We start from the raw sequence: 24,739 nt of genomic DNA on the forward strand, positions 1-24,739 counted from the left end.
CTTTGTATTTTCCTTCAATCGTACCATAAAATATGCTTTGCACAAACACAATAACCATGTTCTCCTTCCCAAAAACTGGGCAACTGGTCATGTAGTACAAAATCATAAACACCATATGGACAATACGTGTTCCCTACTAATCTGTACTCAAACTACAAATGAACTTTTGGCAGCAAGGGCTACGTTACCAATAAGCTATTTATGATTGCAGAGTTTGACGCCAGGTACAGCAGTCTTATATTAACAGCAGTCATATAGCAAAGCTAAACAAAGTATTATAAGTGCTTGCACTACTTGGGATAATGGACACTGCATATCATAGACATGAAATAAATACAAATGGGTATAAAAATAATAATATAAAGAACATATTAGAATATACTTATGAAGTAAATACTAAAATTGATCAAGTTATCTGTTCTGCTTATTTTTATGTCATGTATGCACTTTTCTGCTTAATACATCCTCTCAATTATTATACTTTCTTATGGCACCTTCATAACAATCTTCTCCAGAATTTCAAACACAAATACCAAAAGCATAAACAATCAATACTAACCAAATTATAGAGACAATGCTGTAGACAGCATAACATGTACAGTGCATATGATTTGGTTTGTTCACTAGTGTACATTGTACACCATGCTCCCTATTGTTTATGTGATCTCAAAAGGATCATTATATTATATTATATTATATTATAAGAAGAGATCATGAACAACAAATCCAGGGGTGTTAGACAAATATCATGCTTTTTAAAAAAAAAAACAGATTTGTGCTAATATTAGAGATGAGCGATTCAGTTCTACTTGGGTTATGTTTGGATCAGAAAAACGGCATCTTATGGGCTATCCGGCTCTCACATGTTTTGGATAGCCACTAAAATAATATGAATTTGCACTAATTGGGTGAAAATAACAGTGTAGAACCAGGCTGCGCATCTCAGCTATTATATTAAAGTGTATAGGTAATTATTTAGGTCATTTAACTGTTTTAATCTATTAGGAAATAGTTTTGTATTAACTATATTGTCACATATACAGCAATTGTGAGCCATGTTTATAGACAACCTACAAACATATACATATATCTAATTATTATATCAACAAATACTATATATGTATTGAGCTTAAACTAATGATTGATGAGAGACAAGTGGGTAGTTACTATTTCTCTAGTACATATGATTAAACAGGTGGACTGGGTGAGTACAATAGGTGTTTCTTGTTTGTGGCCGAAAATAAAACCATGGTAACTTAAGATTCACACTTAATGTTGACAAGAGGGTAAACAAATCTCATAGCATTCTGTAGTGTCCACTATGGCTTGTTGTTCATAATAGATATCTCACCCATGACTGCCTAAGTGCATCTGAATAATTCAATATGACCCACATCCATATATATATATATATATATATATAAATATATATATATATATAAATAATCAGATGCACTTAGGCAGTCATGGTTGAGATATATTTTATGAACGAGTGCACTTAATCATTCATGGGTGAGATGTATGTATATAGCATGCTACACAAATAATCTACTATTTAAGCAACTTATCCTGAGTGTTGTACCTCCATTGTGTATACAGTATATAATATATATATATATATTTTACATATATTCACACATATATACTTTCTTTTCAGTCTCCCACAGCAATGAGAAAAGGACGCCAAGATGTCCTGAAATGCTGGCATTTGTGGACTGATAGGCGGTGATATTAGAGTTTTTTATTTGGGCACTTGTTTTGATGGCACTGTTTTTTACATACAATGTTGATTGCGAACACAGATATGTATTTGCCGCTATGGTCCTATAGTGCTGCCTCACACTGCACTAACTGTGACTGTTTCTCATTGGAACTAAAAGTGTGAAGGTTGTTTACAAAGTGTCTACTTAGAAATCTGTTATATTGTTTCTATTTTCAGACTATTGCAAGCATCAGAGAATTAGTATATGCTTCTGGACACATTATTGTCACTTAACATACAACTAATATTGATGTCTTTCCAAAATGTATGGATTCAGAGTGCTCTGTGTTTTATTTTATATAACAGCCTTGTGTGAATATATATAGCTATATCTAGATATAGATAGATAGAGAGAGAGAGAGAGAGAGAGAGAGAGAGAGAGAGAGAGAAAGAGAGAGAGAGAGAGATACACATATATATATTTATTTATGTGTGCCTGGACCTACACAGCAATTTCCACCTGCCCACGAAGCTCTTCATGTCATTCGACATGTGTGCAGTTACATAGAGTTCTGTGGAATTACTGATAGCCTCCCACCACTATCTCTGCTATGTAATATAATGAAGGCATTGCTTGATTCCAAATAAAATATTTTCACTGGCAGCAATAAATGTTGCCCCAACTATTACACATAAATATAATTTGTGTCTTGCTCAGACATGGTAATCCAAACTTTTTACTAGAGACTGAGATGTTATCATGACATCTTACTAAGCACATCAAAAAGCTATTTAATTGGGCACTTTGGGCAGGTATTGTTATACAGACAATGAGAATAAAATAAAAAAAAGACACACAATGACAATCCCACAACTGCAAGAATGTTTCCTAAAGGAGGGTAGTGAATGTTGTTTACAATTAAATCATCTTGATAAATAACTTTACATGTGTTTTATTGTATATACCAGCTGCACAGAACCAAGATCTACAGAGATTTACTCATTAATATCACAACCAATATTCAGGACAGTTCTGAATCCCTAACATAACAAATGTACAAAGATATGAACTACATAACTCTGACAACCAAACCATAAGAAGGAAATATACGCTAGAGGCGACTGTTCATACACAGTGGAGCACAATGACCTGGTTTTATTACACTGAACAGGATACAGTATTCCCATTACACATGACATGACAGAGTATAATAATGAATTATGGCTAATAGTTCTTGGGAATAATAGTTGGAGGCTACACTGTAAATTTATAAGTGATTAGTACATTTATAAATCTATGTGACAGTGTATACTATCCTAAGTAGGTGGTTTGATGGTGTAACATACATGTCAACTAACATAGCACAGCTATATAACTATGTATATGAGCAGTTTGGGAAATCTGGGGTCTGCCACAATTTCTGTTGCGGGTGTCTGTGTGGTTCTGGTCCCCTGCATGATAGTATAAGCAGCACCCCTAACCCCCGTCACTCACCACTCTCTTCTGCGGTTTAATGAGAGGCCGGCTCAGGCCATTCATCTTGCTGTACAAGCCGCATGCATTGCACAGGTAGTGCCCGGTGCCGTCGCGTCTCCACAAGGGGGTCTGCACCGAGCCACAGTTCACACACTCCCTGCTCTCAGGTAACTCGTCCAAAACATCTGGGAAGGGGGAGAGACAGACGTCACTACACAGCAGTCATATCAGTACTTTCGTTATACATAATACATCCTATTCTTATATACACATCACCTAATCCAGCAATATGGGAAATAGCAGTCGCATTTACTATTTTCATTAGCAATACAACACACAATAAATACGGCAGAGGCTGTGGATCACCAGTTGTTGTGGAACTGAAAGTATCAGCATGCCCTGTGACCTGCAAAATGCATGCACATGGCATCTGGTTCTGCTACTGCTAAATACAGTGTCGTCTATGTTACCTTGTATTACACAAGCAAACCATATGTCTGCCCTGTAATAGGTCTAACGGCACAGGAAAATACAGCATTGCAATAATACAAGTACACTATTTAGTGTCACATCAACGCAACATTTGAATCGTTACTAAAGATCAGTTGTTTTCTGATTTTATAGAGAAAATCTATTTATTTCCCATTTACATACATTTTTAAATAAGTATCTTAAATATCAAATACAATTTTAAAAAATGCAAAAAAATTTATATAGTAACGAGCAATATTAGCAATAAAATATTCATATGACAGGTGTTAAATAGAAAATACTGGTATGCTCAGTAAATAATCAATAATACGCAATGAAACATCAACCTAAGGGAAATAAATAAATGTGTTCGTTAATAACACTATTAGAAAATTAACGGTACTTCTGTATGCAATCATCACCTAAAAATAATGAACCTGGAAAAGTGTGTGGATAGATTTCTTATTAGTTTTATTATGCAAACACCGCATTCATTTCCAGAACTGTTTTAAGAATATTTTCCAACTAAAATAGTAACTTGTATGCAGCAAAGCCTTACCAATCAAAGATTGGCTGAAAGTCTTGAACTATCTTAACACGAAAATGTCATACACCTAAATATTATTTGAGTTTTTTTAACTGTCTAATTTATTGTATTTTATCGATTTGTTATTTTAATAAAATTTCCAGCAAAGTCCTCTAGAGTTCCTACAGAAGCATGATTGTTTATTATTATAATTATTACCAATATTGTTTGTATTATTATTATTATTATTATTATTATTATTATTATTATTCTGCTCTGATTTATGATTACAAATGTTCTGCATATTTTGTTTGATGATGGCATTGCAAAGCAAAATACTATTGTCAGTAATATCGATTAAATTCAGCATAGCACATAATCAGAAATTGAACTAATATTAAAACTTAATTATTTTTAATCAAATTTTATAATTGTATTAAAAAAATAAATAAATAAACCCTGCATGTTGCAAAATTCCAAAATGGTTAAAGCTCAATACCTGCTAAAGGTTCGTATTTTTTTTTAACCCGAGCTGTTGCAATCTATAAAATCCCTGACACTTCAAGGACGTTAGAGTTAAACAGCAATCAGTCAGTCCCTGGATGAGTCCTATTATATTGCACAATTTAGTGCAATGACTAATAGGTATAAATAACATCAGTTAAGTTTTAAACTACAGATTTAGAAGAAGTTGACCTTTCGAATCGTAAAACAAAAAAAAGGTATATTCACCGCTCATTGAAACATTAACCAAAAATTCTAACTGCACTATGTTCACCCGATTATATAGACATGCATATATACATACAGTACATGCCAATACATTTATAGTCACGTGAGCAAGCCTTAAGGAGCTGAGACCCGCAGCCTTCATATATAGTTATACCACAAATATGCAGTGTGACAGTAACACTTTTTACTGTTATAGAGCCCACTGAACTATAATACTTTAATAGTACAGAATATTTATATTCGAGTTAAGCATTTGTTTAAATGACTGGTGACATGTGTCCTATAAACCTATTAATGAGTATATATACTTTGTCTATGTTTGAGGGATACATGCTGTTTAGTAAGGTTTATTTGAATTTAAATATCTGTGTGATATTGTCCAACAGGGAGCGTATAATTTGCAACGAAACTAAAATATGTTGTTTTAATGTGTCTGTTCCCTTGATCTTGAATGACTGGAAAAAAAAAATCCCCGTGGAATTTTATGATAAACAGACTGTCACAATGTTACAAATGAATAAATCTCTTTAAGTGGCATTATACTTTGCAATGTGCTTAGCGAAACTGTTTACAAGTTCTAAGGAAAGCATGACAGGGCAATAATTCCTGATACATCCCTTTATCGTACACCTTCCATGTGTAACATCTGCTCTTGCACATGGGGTATTTAAAAGCAGACAGCAGGAGGTGCTCTATCTCTTAAAAGGGCACCTGCCAAAATGTTAGATTTTGTGGGAAATGACGTAACCACAAAGCATTTTTTGTATATTTTTAAAACAGCGGCAGTATAAAAGACGACATGTATAAATTATTTTAAGAATATTTAGGTAAAATTGTATTTTATCCGGTAATGTATATTTTATATTTAAAATAACAAGCTAGTTACAGAAAGGTAATCAGTGTGGCTAAAACAACACTCAAAATATGAATAAAGGGCTAACAACTGAGAAATAATTCATCAAGTGCATTACAGCACAAGTGCAGCCGTTATGTTCTGGTCTCAGAAACAAATGCTTCCAATGCTCACCTGCATTATTGTGTATTTCTCATGTGCTATTTATTTATCACATGAGTGTATGTGTTTCTATACATTGGTAATACTTGCACTAAAATCCCAGCTAGTTATATGTACAGTACCTATGAAATTATATATCAGTGCAGTTGTAAGTATTAAGCTATAGATCGGTATATGTCTAATTATGAATCAGTGTATTGGTATTTACTTATGGATCAATGTAATTTTATCTTTGGTTTAGAGTATAAGTAAATATGTGTCACTGTATTTGTACTTATGCTTCAGAATATTTCAAGTTATGGATCAGTGCATTTGTAATTATAGATCAGTTTAACCATAACTATGTTTTAGTGTATTTATAATTGTGTATCAATACAATATCTTTGTAGCTACAGTATGTTTGCTGTATTTGAAATTTCACTTCAGTGTATTTGTAATTATGAATCAATGTATGTGATATTATGTATCACTAAATTTGACGTTAGATAAAATGTCCAAAATATACAAGCTAGTAAGAAATTGGAGTTCTGTATAATGTATTAATCGGCTATGTGACATTTGGCACCTGGTAACCCAGCTCTTTTCCCTGGCTATGGGCATTTGGATAAGAACAGGACAGCTGGATTCACAGACCTGCCAAGAGGAGCTGATAATATATAGATTTGATCAAATAAATGGCTTAGTATACTCTCCTATCTGCCAAATACGTTTAAGTTGAAATGAATAAGAGACAACCATCCATGTAAACTATTGATTTCATCATATTCTCTTAGAGATTACACATAAACACCTACACACACACACACACACACACACACACACACACACACACACACACACACACACACACACACACACACACACACACACACACACACACACACACACACACAGCACAGCACATTGACATGACAATGGCTAAGTGGGCAATGTATACATGTATATTTGTGTGTGTGTGTGTATGTATGTATGTATGTGTGTGTGTATATATGTGTATATGTGTATGTGTGTGTATATATATATATATGTATGTATGTATGTGTGTGTATGTATGCATGTGTGTATATCTATATATAAATCTATGTTGATATATTTGTTTTTAAAATGATTAGACTATGTAGACGCACACAGTCACAACTGCCATCAGATATATTTGTTTTACTAGAAATAGCTACAATATTCTTTTTATATTGAAGTATTGGTTATCTGTTTAGAAAATGCAACTAATAGAAATATTCGTTGATAATTTCTAATTATTACCACTGAATTATCCCGTAATCATCTTAACGTGAGAGCGGATTTTATTTTAGAAGCATTACTGGGAAAGTTGTTGAGCTGTTTCTGGCATAGGCGGAATGTGGTGAGCTCCTCTGGTACCTCATGGTACTTACATGTTAATAGGTAAAACACCTGTATTATGTTATAACTTCATTTTCACAGCCTACTTCTGAATTGTAGGGAGATATTACGTTATGTTAAATCTTAGTTCAAAGTTTGGGGCACGTTAAGAACATAAAAGCTATAAAGGCCTAGCCAAAATAAGTCATTTCCTAGGGTTCTGCCCTTCTTTGTGTTATATCACAGTCAGATATGAAACTACTGTACAAACGAAGCTGCCGGTGGATGTTTGGAAAGCACTGGAGAATCAATACAAGCGTACAATAGTACATATGGTTTTATATATATATATATATATATATATATATATAGATATAGGACCCTGACGAAAATCACTAGGAGGTGATAGAAACGGCCGCTGGCATAGACTGTAATGTTCTGTCTCATGCATTTTCATTAAATCAACTTGACTTCGTGTCAACTATTGCGAATGCTGGCTCTGTCCTTTCCTATTGGCTTTGGTAAATAAATAAACATTATATATATATATATATATATACATATATATATATATATATATATATATATATATATATATACTGTATATATAGCGGGCGCTATAGCATTGTTACACTTTCAGTTTGCAGTCTGTAGTGCAGAGATATCGTTACTTATGATAACTAGGCCAGTCACTATGACAGCAGCAGGAACTGGGGTGCACTCAGCCATGTTGGAGGTGGGTGGTATCACTAGGCGGTGATAAGACTCTGCAATTATTCTGTACAGGGTCTCACCAATCTGATAAGGCAGTGACATGATAACAGATGAAGACGGCCCTGTCACTGAGGTTTGAATCGCTTCTTGTATTTATTATACTGTACAAATGTAAGGTTTCCAATTCTGCTTCATCAGTATTTATTTTCCAACAGGTACAAACACCAAGTACATCAAACAGTGCAACTAAAAGTCTGACAGGTCACACTGGGATTTGTAGTTCTGCAAACTCCTGAGAGTATTGCCCAAGCCGGGACTAGGTTGACATAAAATATCCAGTTATCTAAAGCTAGAAGTCGTGGCCTGATTGCAGTTCTATAAAACAGTCATATTAGCTCACACTTAGCAGACTGTAGGCCCAATATAGGTACCCTGTATCACTGTTTCCAACATAATATATTACATAGCCAGCTATCGCAGAGCAGATTATAATAAAGAATAAAATGTAGAAAGACCACCGACTGACAAATCACTAACTGCTAATATAGGTTCTATTTGTTATTGATCCTGCAATTATCTGTAGACTATACCTCACAATAACACGAATAGATGATAGAAATATACTATAGAATAGCTGTTATTAATGACGTTTCTGAGTTTCTCGGCATAGTATCTTCTGATAAATAAAAAATATAGCAGATATAAACACAGCTCTGTAAATATAGAGTGTAATACTGTAACAACTTGTGTTAGGACATAATACAGTGACATATTGCTAAGCAGGTAGGTACTCGTTACGTAAGGTCGGTGTTGTTAATGATTAATATAGAAAACACAATAACAGCCATTGACTCCAAGCATAGGAACCCGTCCACCATGCAAAGAGTGGCACCAAGCTCTTGCTGTGTCATATAATGCTATGTGGGACAAAAGTCACTATAGAGCCTCAGAAGAAGTGAGAAGACGGGCTTATTAAAGTAATACAAATATTCATTAAAATGAAATGTAGAAATAGTGTGACTGGCATGTCACAGCTGGTGGCCTTACCTCCAGGATGCCCTCTTACTGGAATGGGGGAAGGTCTGCCCTGAAGGCTGTGGAGCATGGAGTTGTCAAAGGGTCCTGCAGACCAGGCTGACCCCAGAGGTGGTGCCATATAGGATGTGTAGGGACTGGCATAGGATCCGTTAAGAGACCTGGCCAGGGGTGTATATTGATCTCTGCCATTCATGTTGATGCCATTGCTGTAGCCACCATCCCTGCTGCTTCCATTGGCCATGGGCGGGCTGGGGGAGTAGTGGTACCGGCTGGATGTGTGCGGACTGTTGCTGCTGTATGAGGAGTTCTCTGAAGCTGTCTGGGGCCACACTGAATGATTGCTCACGGAGTGAGAGCCCTGGGCAGGCCCACCCCCTTGCAGGTAGGAGATGCTTGTGAGCATGGAGCCAACCCTGGTGGTGGGCACATAGACCGGAGAGCTGGCAGCGGAGTGCATGTAGCTCCCTGCGGAGCCATCGTAGCTGACCGGCCCCTGCGCAGCAGTGATGGTCAGTGTTTGGTACATATCCCCCTGAGGCTCGGACAAAGCGCTGAACCTGGAGTCTCTGCTGGGTAAAATGAGTTTGTTGATGTGATCTAAATCCCTAAAAAGTATGATATCCTCCGGACTGGGCAGAGTGGGGAGATGGGTAACACCAAAGTGGTGGGCAGAGGTCCTGCCCTCCTGCTGAGCCTGGCCCCTCTCTGCCTCAGGGTGCTGGGGTTTGCTGGAGCACAACTCTCCCTGTGAGCTTGAGGAAGGAGACGAGGACGAGCTGTCAGTAGTCCCTCTGAGCTTACTGTGGTAGGAAGGGTTCCCTATAGTCAGTCTCCTGACATCGGACCAAGGATCCTCTGGTAGGTCCATCCAGCTGGACAGCTGCAGAGAAACTGGCACCGGGCACCGCGAGTCCTTTAACAGCCCACAGCCACAGGGATTATATAGAGAAAACAACAACAACACAAAAGCACAAGGTTAGAGTACAACTAAAACAAGAGACAATTAAATCATTCCTGAAAAAAAGCTTAATTCAATTAATACAGCCACATAAAACAAAGGGCACTTGATCAGAGACATGCATTACGTAAAAGGTGAGTAAATAATAGGATTAGTGAGCAAATATCCTTTACAGCTTCCCCCGACAATACTCGGCTTTCCTGATTCTAGCTAATAAACTATAAAGCTGAAATTATCTCCCCACAAGCAATGCGCAAGGCTGAGGCGCGCAATGCAAATCCAATCAGTGCGCAATCACTGGTGACATTATCTATGATGTGCCCCTTATTCCTGATCCCACAGGCAGCCTATATATACCATATATCCTGCAGTTCTGGGAAGCTGTGCTATGTTCCCCCTGTGTAAGAGAGGATCACATCCACACACATACACTGACTCAGTCATATGGGAGGGGAGAGCCGGGAGAAGCCTATGTACCTACAGGAGCAGCTCTGTGCCAGTCAGCACCATTTACTTAGGGCCTCCCAAGGTTTACATTCGGTTACATGTTCCAACCAAGCAACACACCTTACAGATGGCAAATCTCCACTATCAACAGTCCCAGGCTCAGACGCAGCACAAACCTAAGCTCATAGGTGCCCTCCAAGTCCCCCACTCCAGCTCTGACGCTACTGAAGGCTCCGGAGTGAGGTGAGGTCTCACCTGAGAGTCACATGCAGGAAGGAAGTGACAAGTGTGCAACAGACAGACAGCTATACCAGACCTTTAACCTCAGCCCTTTAGCACCTAATTTCTCAAGGTGAGACCAGTGGCTGTGACATAGGTTACTGCTTACTAGACGGTTAAGAGACAACCCCATTGCAGTAATGATCTTATAGAAAGCAATATCTATGCGACAAACCTTCTCCGGAGCTGTAGGGAACACTTATCCTAATCCTGTGTGTACATCCTGTAGCAAGCACTGGTATACAAAGCAAGAGAGAGGTGCACAAACCTATTGCTGTGCTGGGTCCATTAGTCCTGATGCAGTACAGAGATCCTGGGGAGGCAGACACAGAGCACAAGTCTGGGCGGATAGTGCTGTAGTGTCCTACAACTGTAATACTACAATATGAGGGAGGAGGCGCCTCTTACAGCTCTGCCTGAAAACTGCAGTAACTGCTGATTGGATTCATGCAGGCTGCAGCTCTAAATAAACACTGATCTCCACAGGGGTGCCAGTCCTAGCACTTTACATGGAGCAAAGTGTAAACACTGCACTGACCGCATACAGGCAGCAGAGACAGGCTGACTGATGTCCACTCCACGGGGTGGGAAGCCCACAATAGGATGTGTGTACTTATCCAACAAGGGGCCACAAAAACACGAGCCTTCTCTCAAACACATTAATGGCTAATGATCAAAGCTTTCATAATAAGCTTACAGCCGATTCAAAACAGCCCTAAATATTTACAATTACAAATACACAAACACATCTGGCAATATTGTTCAAATATTCAAACTGAATTGTTGTATTATTAATAATTGTTATTATTATTTAAAATAAATATGAAGATTGTTACTGTTCATTTAATTTTGGGGTATAATTAGTGTATGTTAGAATATTTCTAATGCAAATATAAAACATCATGATATGTAACCAAGGCTTGGAATTAACTTTTATCGTCATCAAATTGACTAACGAAATAAAATGGAGCAGGGTCTGGGGTGTAAGTTTAGCAGTTGTTTGCGGACAGGCTCCTCCCTCTGATTGTGTACAGGTAAGTCAAAGACAGGTCACATTTGTAGGCTGCTAGTCCCCTAACACCTATAGGTAAACCACATTGAGCTGCTGGTTATCTCAGATATGGACAATGATATGGTACTTACCAGGAAAGTGACTGGAAATGAAATAACTGTGTCCCTCGGCTGAGGTTATCAGTAGTAGATCTGTCACCACCACTGCCTAGCACAAAACAGTTTTCTCCTTGGGACATGGAGTATATGTCTGACAGGCTGTCATAACCAGCAGAAAATAATTCCTTTCTGCATAATCAAAAGGCTGATACTGCTATTTTGTGTATAGGTGAGAGGTAAGTAAAACTGACTTATCTTGTAAAAGGTTGTGTTGGATATATATATACATATATATATATACATAATTATATACATATATATACTGTATATTCAATTAAAGTTTAATCACACAACAGGCAAAACAAACATAGCCGCAAGAGACGGTCATTCATAGCAATTATTGCTTGAATATTTATTTATTAAACCGTATATTTATTTGGTATCTTTTTTAACATAGTGGCACCAGTTTAAATTAATTATCGTCTACATCTTTAAACTGATGTAAAGAGGATTAACCATTCAGCAAAGCACATTTATTAACATAGGATTAACGTAATTAAAATTTGTTAATTATAAATTAGAGTAAATATTTGAGATTTGTACATTGTACCAAAGGACATGTTATACACTTACAACACAGATGACATAATTTTTTTTTTCAGACGACCAGTAAAAACAAATATCTAAATTCAATATTTTTATGTATTATATAAAAGAAAGATTATAAATATATATATATATATATATATATATATATATATTTATGAATTTTCATATGTATATATGAATCATATATATATAAATTATTTGGTACTATTCGTCTAAATAGTTGGTATTAATCAGTTTTCAACGTCTGCTCAAATACCTATTCAGTGCATAATATTTATAAATAAACTGCATAATTATGACGAGGCTCTGGAGCAAGACTGGAGGTAATAAATTAACTTATTCTTACTTAAGAAATACAATATATCAACTTTGGCTGAAAATAACAGATCAAGTGGTAAGGAGAAAATTCTGCACATATAAAAAAGTGATTATCCCAAAAAATTCTGCTTTAATTCTGACGAATTTATTAGGTTTGGCTAGAGAAAAATATGATTTTAAGAATTATGTTCTTTTTTTGTTGTTTGATTATATTTGTTGTTACAGATTAAATAAAGGTTTTCTTTTAGCTTTAATTTAAATAATCTTTTAATTGTTTTGCTCTTATATTGAAGGGCGCCAGGACAATGCCTTAACTGAATACAATGCCTTTAATTTAATTGTTTCCCAACATAAATATAAGCGTATGTTTGTTTATTTTAAGACCCCTTCAAAAGCGTAATAAACATTGTGTAAGTAGAGGTAATTAACTAGTCGGTGAAAAATAATTAAATGCAGAATATAAATGCGCAAATAAACAGTAATAACATAAGGAATAATAGAAGAAAAATAAATATTGTTCCTATGTAACTGAATATCACGAAATGAAAAGAAGAAAAATACCCCAACGTGGATCTTGTAATAGTTTAATATTTTTTAGTTTGTACTGCAAAGAAATATTATTTTGCAGAAAAGCTTCTGATGTATAGCTGTGCATTCAGCACACACGTGACAGTGATGGGTAATGTGTGACGTCATGTGACGCCACACATCACCTCCTAATTCGCGGTCTGTATCTATTGAGAAAAGATCAACACAGGGTCTCTTTTAACCCTAAATTTATATTAGTCTGTAGAAGATTTATCCCAGCGACTGTGAACTGGAGACACACGGTCAGGCTGCTTTGATGTTAATTTATGTATAGGTGATTTATCTAGAGTTAGAAAAGAAAGATAATGTGAAGGATAATGCGATCATATAGATTGGTCTCGGATCGTTTATTTGCAACTATCTGTAGATAATACCCGGCACATGAACCCACACATCCCAGAAATCTGCAATAGTCAATGTTAAATATGATATATATATATATATATATATATATATATATATATATTATATATATATATATATATATATATATATATAATGAAAAAGCATACACAAATTATTAATTATTGCAAGTATAATTTAACATTATGATTATTTAAGAATTGCTGGGGAGGTATTGTTTCCAATAATATATACAAAGTCTCGGTTATTTGTATGAACTATTTTATGCTCCAAGGGCATGGTTTTATAAATCCCGTATCGCAACCCTACAGCTCATATAAATGTACGTTTTAATGTAGAACTAATAAAATGTACTATATGGTAAGAGTTTATACAGCTTTTTTTTTAAAGAAAAATGTTGCGCAATTGTACACCCATTAACAGATAAGGGTCAGTGTTTTTTTATTTGTATTTTTGTAGTAGCTCAGAAATAGAAAATACAAGATTAATTATGATCTCCGCATCCTTGCACGTATCTCGTTTTTGTGATGAATTTCCTGCAGGAACTGACTTTGTGTCTGCACCCCGTTCTTGCCCACAGTTCTGGATGAGGAAGTTCTATGGAACAGATTTGCCGTCTCCTTGTCTGCTGTCCTCCAATAATCCATCCACTGATAATGTCATCTGATTTAGAGTTGACCTGGGTTTAATCTCCAGACATTCACATATAGTTACTGCTGATTAGCTTGTCTGTTTACCTAATTATCATACTGCGTACAGAAGACAAATGTCAAGTTAGTGAGTTATTCTTTTCCATACCAAAGCAGTTTTGAATAAAAGATGCAGAGAGCCCAGCGGGACGATCACTAATGTAATTGGCACTTTGGCGCTTCTGCCTTTGGTGCTGTCTCCCTGTAGTGGTGAAATTATCACATTATGGCCTGTCCAGGCTTAGCACATCTATAGGACTGGCACTTCTCCATTCCATTCACCAATCAGGCATCTGACAAATGTGTGTATGCAAGTTTGTGGAATGAACATTCGGTAAATAAAATGGAATTAACACTCATTCTCCTCTCTGTATTCACTGTCTCATTGACTGATCATCCACTGGGTTTCATTGGGAACAGGAGAAAGCCACGATTATAGAAAGATAGACAGCTGAATTTCCGAGCCCGACTGTAATAAAATTTTATAAACATTGCTCTATTTTATATATATATATATATATATATATATATATATATATAGATAGATAGATAGATAGATAGATAGATAGATAGATAGATATTTATATATCGTTTTTACATTGCTGTTTTTTGTCATGCTGCATATATATATATATATATATATATATAGTGTTTGTATTGCTGATTTTGTCACCCTGCATATATATATATATATATATGTATATATATATTCAATATTTCTATTTTGTCACACTGCTTAGTTCTCCAGTACTACCTAGGTATAACAATTAACTAAATACTCTGTGTATGTGCCTTATGATATGTATGTTTTTTTAATGTTGGCTGTAACAGTTTCTATTTTCTTTCAGTATTTAATGTCTTATGTATTTGTCTTTTATATGTTATGCAGCATAAACTAAATTATTCGGTTATTAATGTGCGTATAAGGGGATGCGGTTAAGATACATACCAATTCCATTGTAAGTATGTATGTATGTATGTATGTATGTGTGTAAGTATGCATGTATGTATGTATGTATGTATGAAGTACCTGAATGCAGTTTGTCTATATGGCAGGTTTGCTCACCATCCTAACCCCTGGCGCCTATTACACTTAGCTGTTTTCTGCTTACGGGTAGAATAATAAACAGACAAACAGAAGACGGAGACTGTAGGCTCCATAGCTACAGATGTTACATGTAAAGCACTGAGCAGAGGAGATATATAGGTTGTCTGGTGTATTGGGCAGCTTCCAGGGAGCTTCTGAGTCTAGCAGCACTGCAGGTCTAATGATGGTTACAGTAAGAGAGGTCACCCTGTCAGCTATCAGTATGACAGGGGGTGCAAAGCATTCTTCTCCACTCTGTGTTTATATAACGTAAATGTTCTTTATACACTGCTGCCAGGCTGATAAGAGAGCTGACTCCACACTGGGGCTCCCCCTCCTCCTTCTTGCCTTGTAGTTCACTTCAAATCACACATGCTGCCTATAATACAGTAGGTCACATACTGAATTATCAATCTAATGAATATCTCCTCCCCTTCTAGGCCAAACTCAATGATTTCACAGAGAGCGATTACACACATGATGAATAGATAGAACAGATAGCTAGAATAGATAGATCTGTAATACAGTGGCTTTTCTCTTTGAATTGTCATATGACATAACTGTAGAATTGCACTGGAACAACTCTAACCATGTAACAGATGTAACAGTTTGCATTTGTTTGTTAATGCCTAGTAGACAGCGGGACTCTGGAAAACAATGTCATTCTTCAGTTACCATCCCAACAGTAAATCATTTCTTAGTTATTGACTGACTATCTGATAAGTGAATTTGTATAAGTTGTGGCATTGTGCTGTGTCCTGATAGGTAAATTGCTGCCACAGTACACAACTACTAGAGACATTTGTGAAACTGGGGTTTAAAAATTAATTCCCATGTTTTGGTATTAAGGTCTTTTATTATAATATGTCACCAACTTTATCTGCAAAAAAAATGCACATACAAATATAAATAAACTGCTGGCAGGAATTCCTATTTGCTGTTAATGTGTTCTTTTACTGTCGAAAATAGTATGTGCTGCAATTTAAAAAAGTAATGCAGAATGTCATGTATACAGTATAATGTGGAGAAGAACATAACTGGATAAAACAATTTTATTTGTATTATGCCTGGGATTAAATCTTGGTATTGTATGTATAAATAACTTCAAATATTTGTAGAGCAAACCCAAAAAATATATAATTCACTCTTTTTCATCCTGAAAGAAAAATGTGTGTCAGAGGCAGAAATATTAAACTGACCTTTTTGTACATATCAAGTCTTTATTTCAGCCATACTATTCGGTATTAAACTACTGAAATGATTTTCTAGTAAAAACAAGTGTTTGCTCAGAAAGTCATTACACATACTTTATTTCATTATTATTGACTGCTAGCATAGAGACAGGCTGAATTTTATCTGGAGCATGTGGTTTCCTGACCTTTTAAAATATCTCTATGGAGTTAAATATAATTTTGTGCAATAGGAATAAACAAACATTTATTTTCCTTAGGAGATTAAATATATTTAGGATATGGTGTAGCAAATTATTTTATGTTCACAATTGTTTATTTATTTGATAAACTATAACAAAACTGTAGTTCAATGTATATACCATTTGTTCTTATTTAATGACTATGGGCATAACTCTGTCGTAACCCATAGCAACCTATTTAAAGCTTACTTTCATTTTCAAAAGTGTATTAGAAAAATTGTCAGCTTTAATCTCATTGGTGGATGTTGTAATAAATGTCATAATAGGACCACCATATATTATAATCGGTATATTTACAACTTGCACAGAAAAGGTTGTATGTTACATGACAATAAATATATATTTTTTAAAATACACAATTACTAGATTGAAATGTAATTGTTAGGTCATAATACATTAGCCATCAAAGTTTTATCAAACTGAACAGTTTGCGAATGAAGAGTTAAACCATAGTCTAACAAAAACTTCACACCATAGAGATGCTTTAAGAAATACTTAATTTTTTAACATTATGCCATGTCCAACATTTTAGTTAAAAGGTAATTGATCACAGATCTTTTTTTTATATAATGTCTACAATCTCAGAAATTACAAACACATAAAAAAACATAGCAATGAATTTTGCTTCCAACTATCAATAATCAAGTTTTTTTTAATTAAGTTTTTTAACCTGAACAAATTTAAATATTATAGGGGAAAAAATTGAAGGGGAAGGGAAATACAATTTTTGTAAATATTTTATGTACTACTCTTCATACATGAATGAAGTTTTAGAGTGATATGAGCAAAATCCAAAGGAAGAAAAGTAATAGTATAATAAGAGAACACATATAAAGAAAAAGAAAAGCTGGGTATCTAGAACGTAATAAAACAGCATAATTACTGAGATAACATAGAGAAGCTGTCTATTCTCTTTGAGTCATCAACAGTATTTCACCATTACCACTCTGTAATGAAATTAGTTTTATCTTGTTTCGATATACTTTCTATCAAAAAAGTTTTTCAAATATTTACATAAAGGGAAATAGGTGGGTAAATGGAGAATTAAATGTAGCGCAGCCACTTAATTTCCCAATAAAGGACATTGTAGAATCTCATAATCACTATTCTAATATGTTATATTGAAAATGTAATAAAACTTCTTGCTAGTATAGCTCATGGAGAACGCTGCAATAATCTAAATTATTTATTTCTGAATGGTATCTCCTGTAATGCTCAGCCTCTCTCTTCTAGATAGTCCCATATTACAGCCAGCTAAAGTACAGTGAACTGGACACTGTACACAATGGCGTAACAGCAGAAGTGGGGTTTGCAATGCCTATGAAGCACTATAAATAAGCTCATTCAGTCAGCATGATTTATTGAGCAGAAAATGCATTGTTACTTCATATTTTGAAAAGTTCAGCAACACTTAACTTGTTTTCAAGAGCGAACTAAGTATACACGTTGCTGTCAAGAGTAGAATACAAGTTGGATGTGAAGGTACAGGCATTGTGTGTACAAAACATAATGCATATAGTTACCATATGTAGAGATGTATGGATCTCTGTGGCCGGACTGCCCCTATCCGTATGCTTGTTTTTATTAATGTCCTCATTATCAGTGATTTACTAGGTGCTAAAGATCTGTCTGAAAACATACATATTTATGCATATGCACAACTCTGCATATTCCATAATTTCATTGACACACCCTCCTCACACTATTGCTAAACATAACCTACATGCAATCGCCCTGTTACTACCCAGTTATGCAACTTCAGCCGCAAGTGAAGATGCAACTGGGTTGTGTATGACTCGGCATGCCCTGTAGTTGTGTGAGAATGGTCAAGACAGCTGGATCGCTTCTGCCATCACTGGGGCCACTGGTTTTGATTACATAATTTTTAGCATCATGGTAGTTTTTCAATATCAGCATCTATATTTGACAATTAGGGGTGAATTAAATTAGACATGAAGGGGGCAAGTTGCAGTTGTAACGGCACTGCAACTCTCTCCCCTCACAGCCCGATCTCAGCTCGGACTTATGGATTTTTGTACGCATCCCTCTGAATGTCCAGAGCAGGGCCAGTGCGGGATCTGCACAGCAGGGAGGAACCGGGCAGTAAAGGCACTGCTGCATTCTCTATTTACCGGGCAACTGCTGAGATTTCATTACCAGTGGGCGCCCGGCGGCTCCTTCCCTGCAGCCGGAGGTCCCTACGATTGTGCCGATTGTGAGGAGCTGTTGTGCGGTGGTGGGCCAGGAGTATGGCTTTGGTAAGTACAGTGTTGTGAGTCTGTGTGGCATAATGTGTAAGAGGCATTACTACTGTGGGCATTATGTGTAAGGGGCACTACTACTGTGAGCATTATGTGTATAAGGGACACTACTATTGAAGGCATTATGTGTAAAAGGCACTATTACTGTGGGCTTTATGTGTCAAAGGGGCAGTACTGTGGGCATTATGTTTAAAAGGGGCACTACTGTGGGCATTGTGTATAGGAGGCACTACTGTGGGCATTGCAGAGCCGTATCTAGACTTTTTGGTGCCCTGTGCCAGAAAGAGCTTTTTTCAAATAGGGACATAAGATGAAACACCCCAAAAAAGGCCCATGGCCTCATGGGAAAGGACCAGGGAAGAGATAGGGGAGGCCAGCAGATGCTGGGGATAAAAGAAGAGGAATCTACAAGTGAGAATGATAATAAACAGAAAATTGATATGCCCGAACAGCGCCCCTTTCCCTACAGTGCCCTGTGCCATGGCACAGGTCGCACTACCCTAGTTACGGCCCTGGGGCATTGTGTATAAGGAGCACCAATGTGTAGCATTAGGTGTATAAGGGGCACTACTGTGTGGCATTATGTGTATAAGGAGCACTACTGTGGGCATTATGTGTACAAGGGATACTACTGTGGACATTATGTGTATAAGGGGCACTACTGGTGGCAGTATGTGTATAAGGGGCACTACCACTGTGGCATTATGTGTATAAGGGGCACTACTACTGTATGGCATAGCATGAAAAAGGGGCACTAATGTGTGACAACGTGAATAAGGGGCACTACTGTATGATGTAACATGATTAAGGAGCACTACTGTGTGTCATAACATGAATAAGGGACACTACTATGTGGTGTAATGTGATTCAGGGGCACTATGTGCTGTGTAATGTAAATAAGGTTGTGCTATAATGTGGCATAATTTGAACTGGGGATACTATTTTGTGGCCACGCCTCTTCCTTGTGAGATTATGCCCATTTTGTGGCATGCACTGTCCCTTTATAACAAATGGGAGGGTGCAAAATTATAGTTTGTAGGGGGGGCATCAAACACCCTAGCACCGGCCCTTACAAGCAGTTGCAAGTAATTCGCACCTGATTGAATCGACCTTGGCCGGGTTAAGAGCGTAAATTTTCACAACCACTTAGAAATTTCCCATCCTTCCATTGATATCATTTTTCCATTCTAACTAGAAGGATACTCAGAAATGACGAAATGGTGAAAAAATAGCACACTACAAAAATAGAGTGCACATGATGATGGAGACTGCAGGCCATATCTAATTAGTCGAATGCATCTATGATAGTGATTCCCAATCTAGGTGTCGTGGCATGCTGGGGTGCTCCGGGGCATATGCAGGAATGCCCTAGGTTGGTGGTCCAGGACCAAATAAAATTATTTATGGTCAATGTGATAGGCAAAACCAGTGTGGGTGGCTGCCACTCATAAAATGTGTGGACAAACAGAAGCACAACCCTGTCCCCCACTACATAACTAAACCTAAGGATGACAGGTCAGCACCATCTACTTAATTTAATCATTTTTAATAAGAAACTGTTGGCCATGGGGTGCTGCGAATAAAATGCTGATACTAGGGTGACATGATTCAAGATAGTTTCAAGATAATTTGGGAACCACTGATCTAAGACACACCAAATAATGCATGTGACGTAAAGCTGCTGTAAAGCAATAATACAGTATATTGAACACTCATATTTAAGTAAAGGTTAGTGGGTTGAATTAGGTTAGTAAATACTCACCTTGGACGATCAGGATTTCCTTCTCTGCCGGGATGCCGCTGTCGGGATTTGAACCGCCGGCAATGCGGCCAGCGGTAAATCGTATGTATTCCGGCCCAAGGGCTGTGAGACAGCAATGCTAAACACTGTACCACCATAGGGGAGATTTATCAAAGCTTGGGGAGCGATAAAGTGGAGAGAGATAAAGTACCAACCATTCAGTTGCTAATTGTCACTTTACAGGCTGTGTTTGAAAAACAGTTAGGAGCTGATTGGTTGGTACTTTATCTCCCTCCACTTTATCTTTCTCCAAGCTTTGATAAATCTCCCCCATATGCCATACATGCAATTAACAGAGATCCACAGCTCATACACTGGCACTTGCCCATGCTCAGAAGTGTAGGGGGAAAAAACGAAGTGACATTCATCTGTAGGTCCTTCTTTCTAACTGATCCAGCATTGGAATGGCACATTGGCATACTCAGGAAATTCCTGGTGGGCAATGATGCCAGTTTACAGTGGCAAAAGAGGAACCATAATTAGAGAACACATGTGAGGGAAGTGGGCGGGCAAAAAAAGGGAGATAAATAATGGGAGAACACACAGTATAGGTATTAAAAATACCCTTAAATCCTGGCACTAAATCAATAAAAATGAATTCTGAGTAGATAGACACCTGCAGCAAATCTCAAAGACCACTTATCAGTAATGGTGCGTACACACTAGACGATATGCTCCATGAGCAATATCGTCTAGTGTGTCACCGGCAGGGTGTGCTCAATATCGTTCATGACATTGAGCACACCCGCTGAACAATATAATTAACGATATCATTCAGCGCCGGGCTCTCTCCCCCATTCCCCAACATGCAGCAACCTTACGACATCGTCAGATTGGCCTGCATGTTCACCTGATGAACGATGATGACGAACAACCCGTGGGAACGCGTGTCGTCATTATCGTTCATCGTTTTTGTGTTAAAAATGGATGATAAAGTGGACGACTGAATGATAACGATATCGTTATCGTTCAGTCGACCACTTTAATCGCCCAGTGTGTACGCACCTTTAGTCATAAAGAGGTACAACCAATATAAACTAGATAATAGATTGCGCCAGTGTAAATAATCAAAATTGAATAACAATCCATTCACAGATATTAACCACAGAAAGGCTTCTCTTATAACATTTGTAATTTAATAAAAATATCACAAACATACATAAAAACATATATACAGTATAAAACAGCAATGTCTAAATAAAATGGATTATATTCTGCTGTCTTCTACCACAATAATAATAAACCACTCTGTATTAGATTGATGGTCTTATGTGTCTGTACCTGTATGTATATTTCTCTATATGTAACCCTGCCTGTATGTGTGTGTATGTCCATATACACTGTCTGTATGTGTATGTCTATGTAACCCTGTCTGTATGTGTGTGTATGTCTCTATATATAACCCTGCCTGTATGTGAGTGTGTATGTCTCTATATGTAACTCTGCATGTATGTGTGTATGTCTCTTTATGTAACCCTGTCTGTATGTGTGTGTGTGTCTATAAATAACCCTGCCTGTATGTGTATGTCTATGTAAACCTGACTGTATGTGTGTGTATGTCTCTATATATAACCCTGCCTGTATGTGTGTATGTCTCTATATGTAACTCTGCATGTAAGTGTGTGTATGTCTCTATATGTAACCCTGTCTGTTTGTGTGTATGTTTCTATATGTAACCCTGTCTGTATGTGTGTATGTCTTTATATGTAACCCTGACTGTATGTGTGTGATAGGCTCTATATGTAACACTGCACTTATGTGTGTATGTCTCTATATGTAACCCTGACTGTATACACTGCACAGATGGTATAATGGTTAGCATTACTGTTTCACAGCACTGAGGTCACGGGTTTGATTCCTACTACGGCCCTAACTGTTTGAAGTTTCTATATTCTCCCTGTGCTTGCGTGGGTTTCCTCTGGGTGCTCTGGTTTCCTCCCATATTCCAAAAATATACTGGTAGGTTAATTGGCTCCTAACAAAATTAAACCTAGTGTATAAGTATGTATGTGTACATTTGGTAAGGAATATAGATTGTAAGCTCCACTGGGGCAGGGACTGATGTGAATTGACAAATATTCTCTGTAAAGCACTGTGGAATATGTGTGCGCTATATAAATAACTGGTAATAAATAAAATAAATAAATATATGTGTGCATATGTCTCTATATGTAACCCTGTCTGTATGTGTGTAAGTCTCTATATATAACTCTATCTATATGTGTGTGTATGTCTCTGTATGTAACCCTTCCAGTTTGTATGTGTCTCTATATGTAACCCTGCCCATATATGTGTGTTTCACTATATGTAACCCTGCCTGTATGTTTGTCTCTTTATATTCCTTCCTCTTTGTCTCTATGGGATCGGTATGAAATACCGCTGGACGCAGGATGTTGAAATCCTGATGTCGGAAGACCGGCAGTGAAGATCCTTACCGGTAAATATTTAAACTATTACTAACCAAACCCCCCCTAACCCTCCCTCAGGGGTGCCTAACCCTAACCTCCCCCCCAAGTACCTAACCCTAAACCCCCTGTAAGTGCCTAAACCAACCCTCTCTTAACCGCAGCCTAAACCTAAGTCTCCTGGGGGGGTGCCTAACCCTAACCTCCCCCCAGGGGTGCCTAACTCCCCCTTCCCCTAGCCTAACCCTCCAGGGGGGGTGCCTAACCCTAAGTCCCCCCGGGAGCCCCTAACCTAACCCTCCCCCCGCGGCTGTCCAAGCCCGGCTTACCTTCGATCGGTATGCTGGCGGTCAGGCTCCCGGCATAGGTAAAATGACAGGCATCAGGATTTCGATGCCTGTCATTAGACCCCTGCCAGGATTAGGCAGTCATGAAGCTGGCGGTCAGCATTTTGACCATTGGCTTTCTGACTGCATCCCGTCTCTATTTGTGAACATTCCTATATATGTGTAGTGCCTGGGGATGCCATTGAGTGCCCCATCTTTCCTCACCTCCCTCCCTGTCACCCACAGCTGCAAGGTTGTCTAAATGGAGGTCCTCCTGCAGTATTCTCTGTCTCTGGTGTATCTGCATTCACAAAATGCTAACAGTTCCTGTACAGTCATGGTGGATAATCCGGTAATTAGAAGGGGCAATGGGGTACTGTTGGGCAGCATATGAGGAAAGAGCTGGTAGACAGGGGGCATGCAAAATATGAGGAAAAATGTGGTAGGTAGGGCTCTATGTAAGAAAAAAGTTGGTGGGCAGAAAGACATTGAGGGAAAAAGTTGGTGGTCAGAGCGACATATGAGGGAAAGGTTTGTGGGCAGTCAGCCATGTGAGGGGAAAGGTGGGCAACATGAAGCATGTTGGTGGGCAATAAGGGGTATATGAGTGGAAATTGATCGGTAGAAGTGCATGTGATGGAAAAGCTGGCAGGCAGATATAAGGGAAAGGCTGGAGGTTAGAAAATATCGTGATGGAAAAACTGGTGGGCAGAATGGCAAGTAAGAGAAAAGCTGGTGGGCAGAGTGGTATGTGAGGAAAAAGCTAGCGGACAGAGGGACACATAAATGAAAAGCTTGTGCATAGATGGACATGTGAGGAAAAAGCTAGCGGACAGAGGGACACATAAATGAAAAGCTTGTGCATAGATGGACATGTGAGGAAAAAGCTAGCAGACATAGGGGCATGTGAGGGAAAGCTAACAGACAGAGGGGGATGTGACAGAAAAGCAGGCAGACAGGAGGGAATGTGAGGGAAAAACTAATAGGCTGGGAGGCATGTAAGAGAAAAACTGGCGGGCCGAGGAGAATCTGAGGGAAAAGATGGTGGGAAAA

At 37.5% G+C, this 24,739-nt stretch overlaps 1 protein-coding gene across 2 annotated transcripts in view; it reads right to left on the reverse strand.

Moving 5' to 3' along the window:
- GATA6 (GATA binding protein 6) overlaps positions 1–11,036 on the reverse strand; it is a 29,553-nt gene extending 18,517 nt beyond the window's left edge. Inside the window, exons 1-3 of one of the 2 annotated variants that reach the window (XM_088469794.1) lie at positions 10,966–11,036; positions 9,023–9,926; positions 3,198–3,364 (exon numbers count right to left, since the gene is read on the reverse strand). In XM_088469794.1, the coding sequence (XP_088325920.1) occupies positions 3,198–3,364; positions 9,023–9,881 (1,026 nt within the window). In that variant the 5' untranslated portion in view covers positions 9,882–9,926; positions 10,966–11,036. The other variant, XM_088469795.1, reaches the window with a different exon arrangement.
- Positions 11,037–24,739: the final 13,703 nt, after the last annotated feature.

The sequence above is a fragment of the Taudactylus pleione genome, unplaced genomic scaffold (assembly GCF_031769625.1).
Source record: "Taudactylus pleione unplaced genomic scaffold, aTauple2 ptg000093l, whole genome shotgun sequence".
NCBI lineage: Eukaryota > Metazoa > Chordata > Amphibia > Anura > Myobatrachidae > Taudactylus > Taudactylus pleione.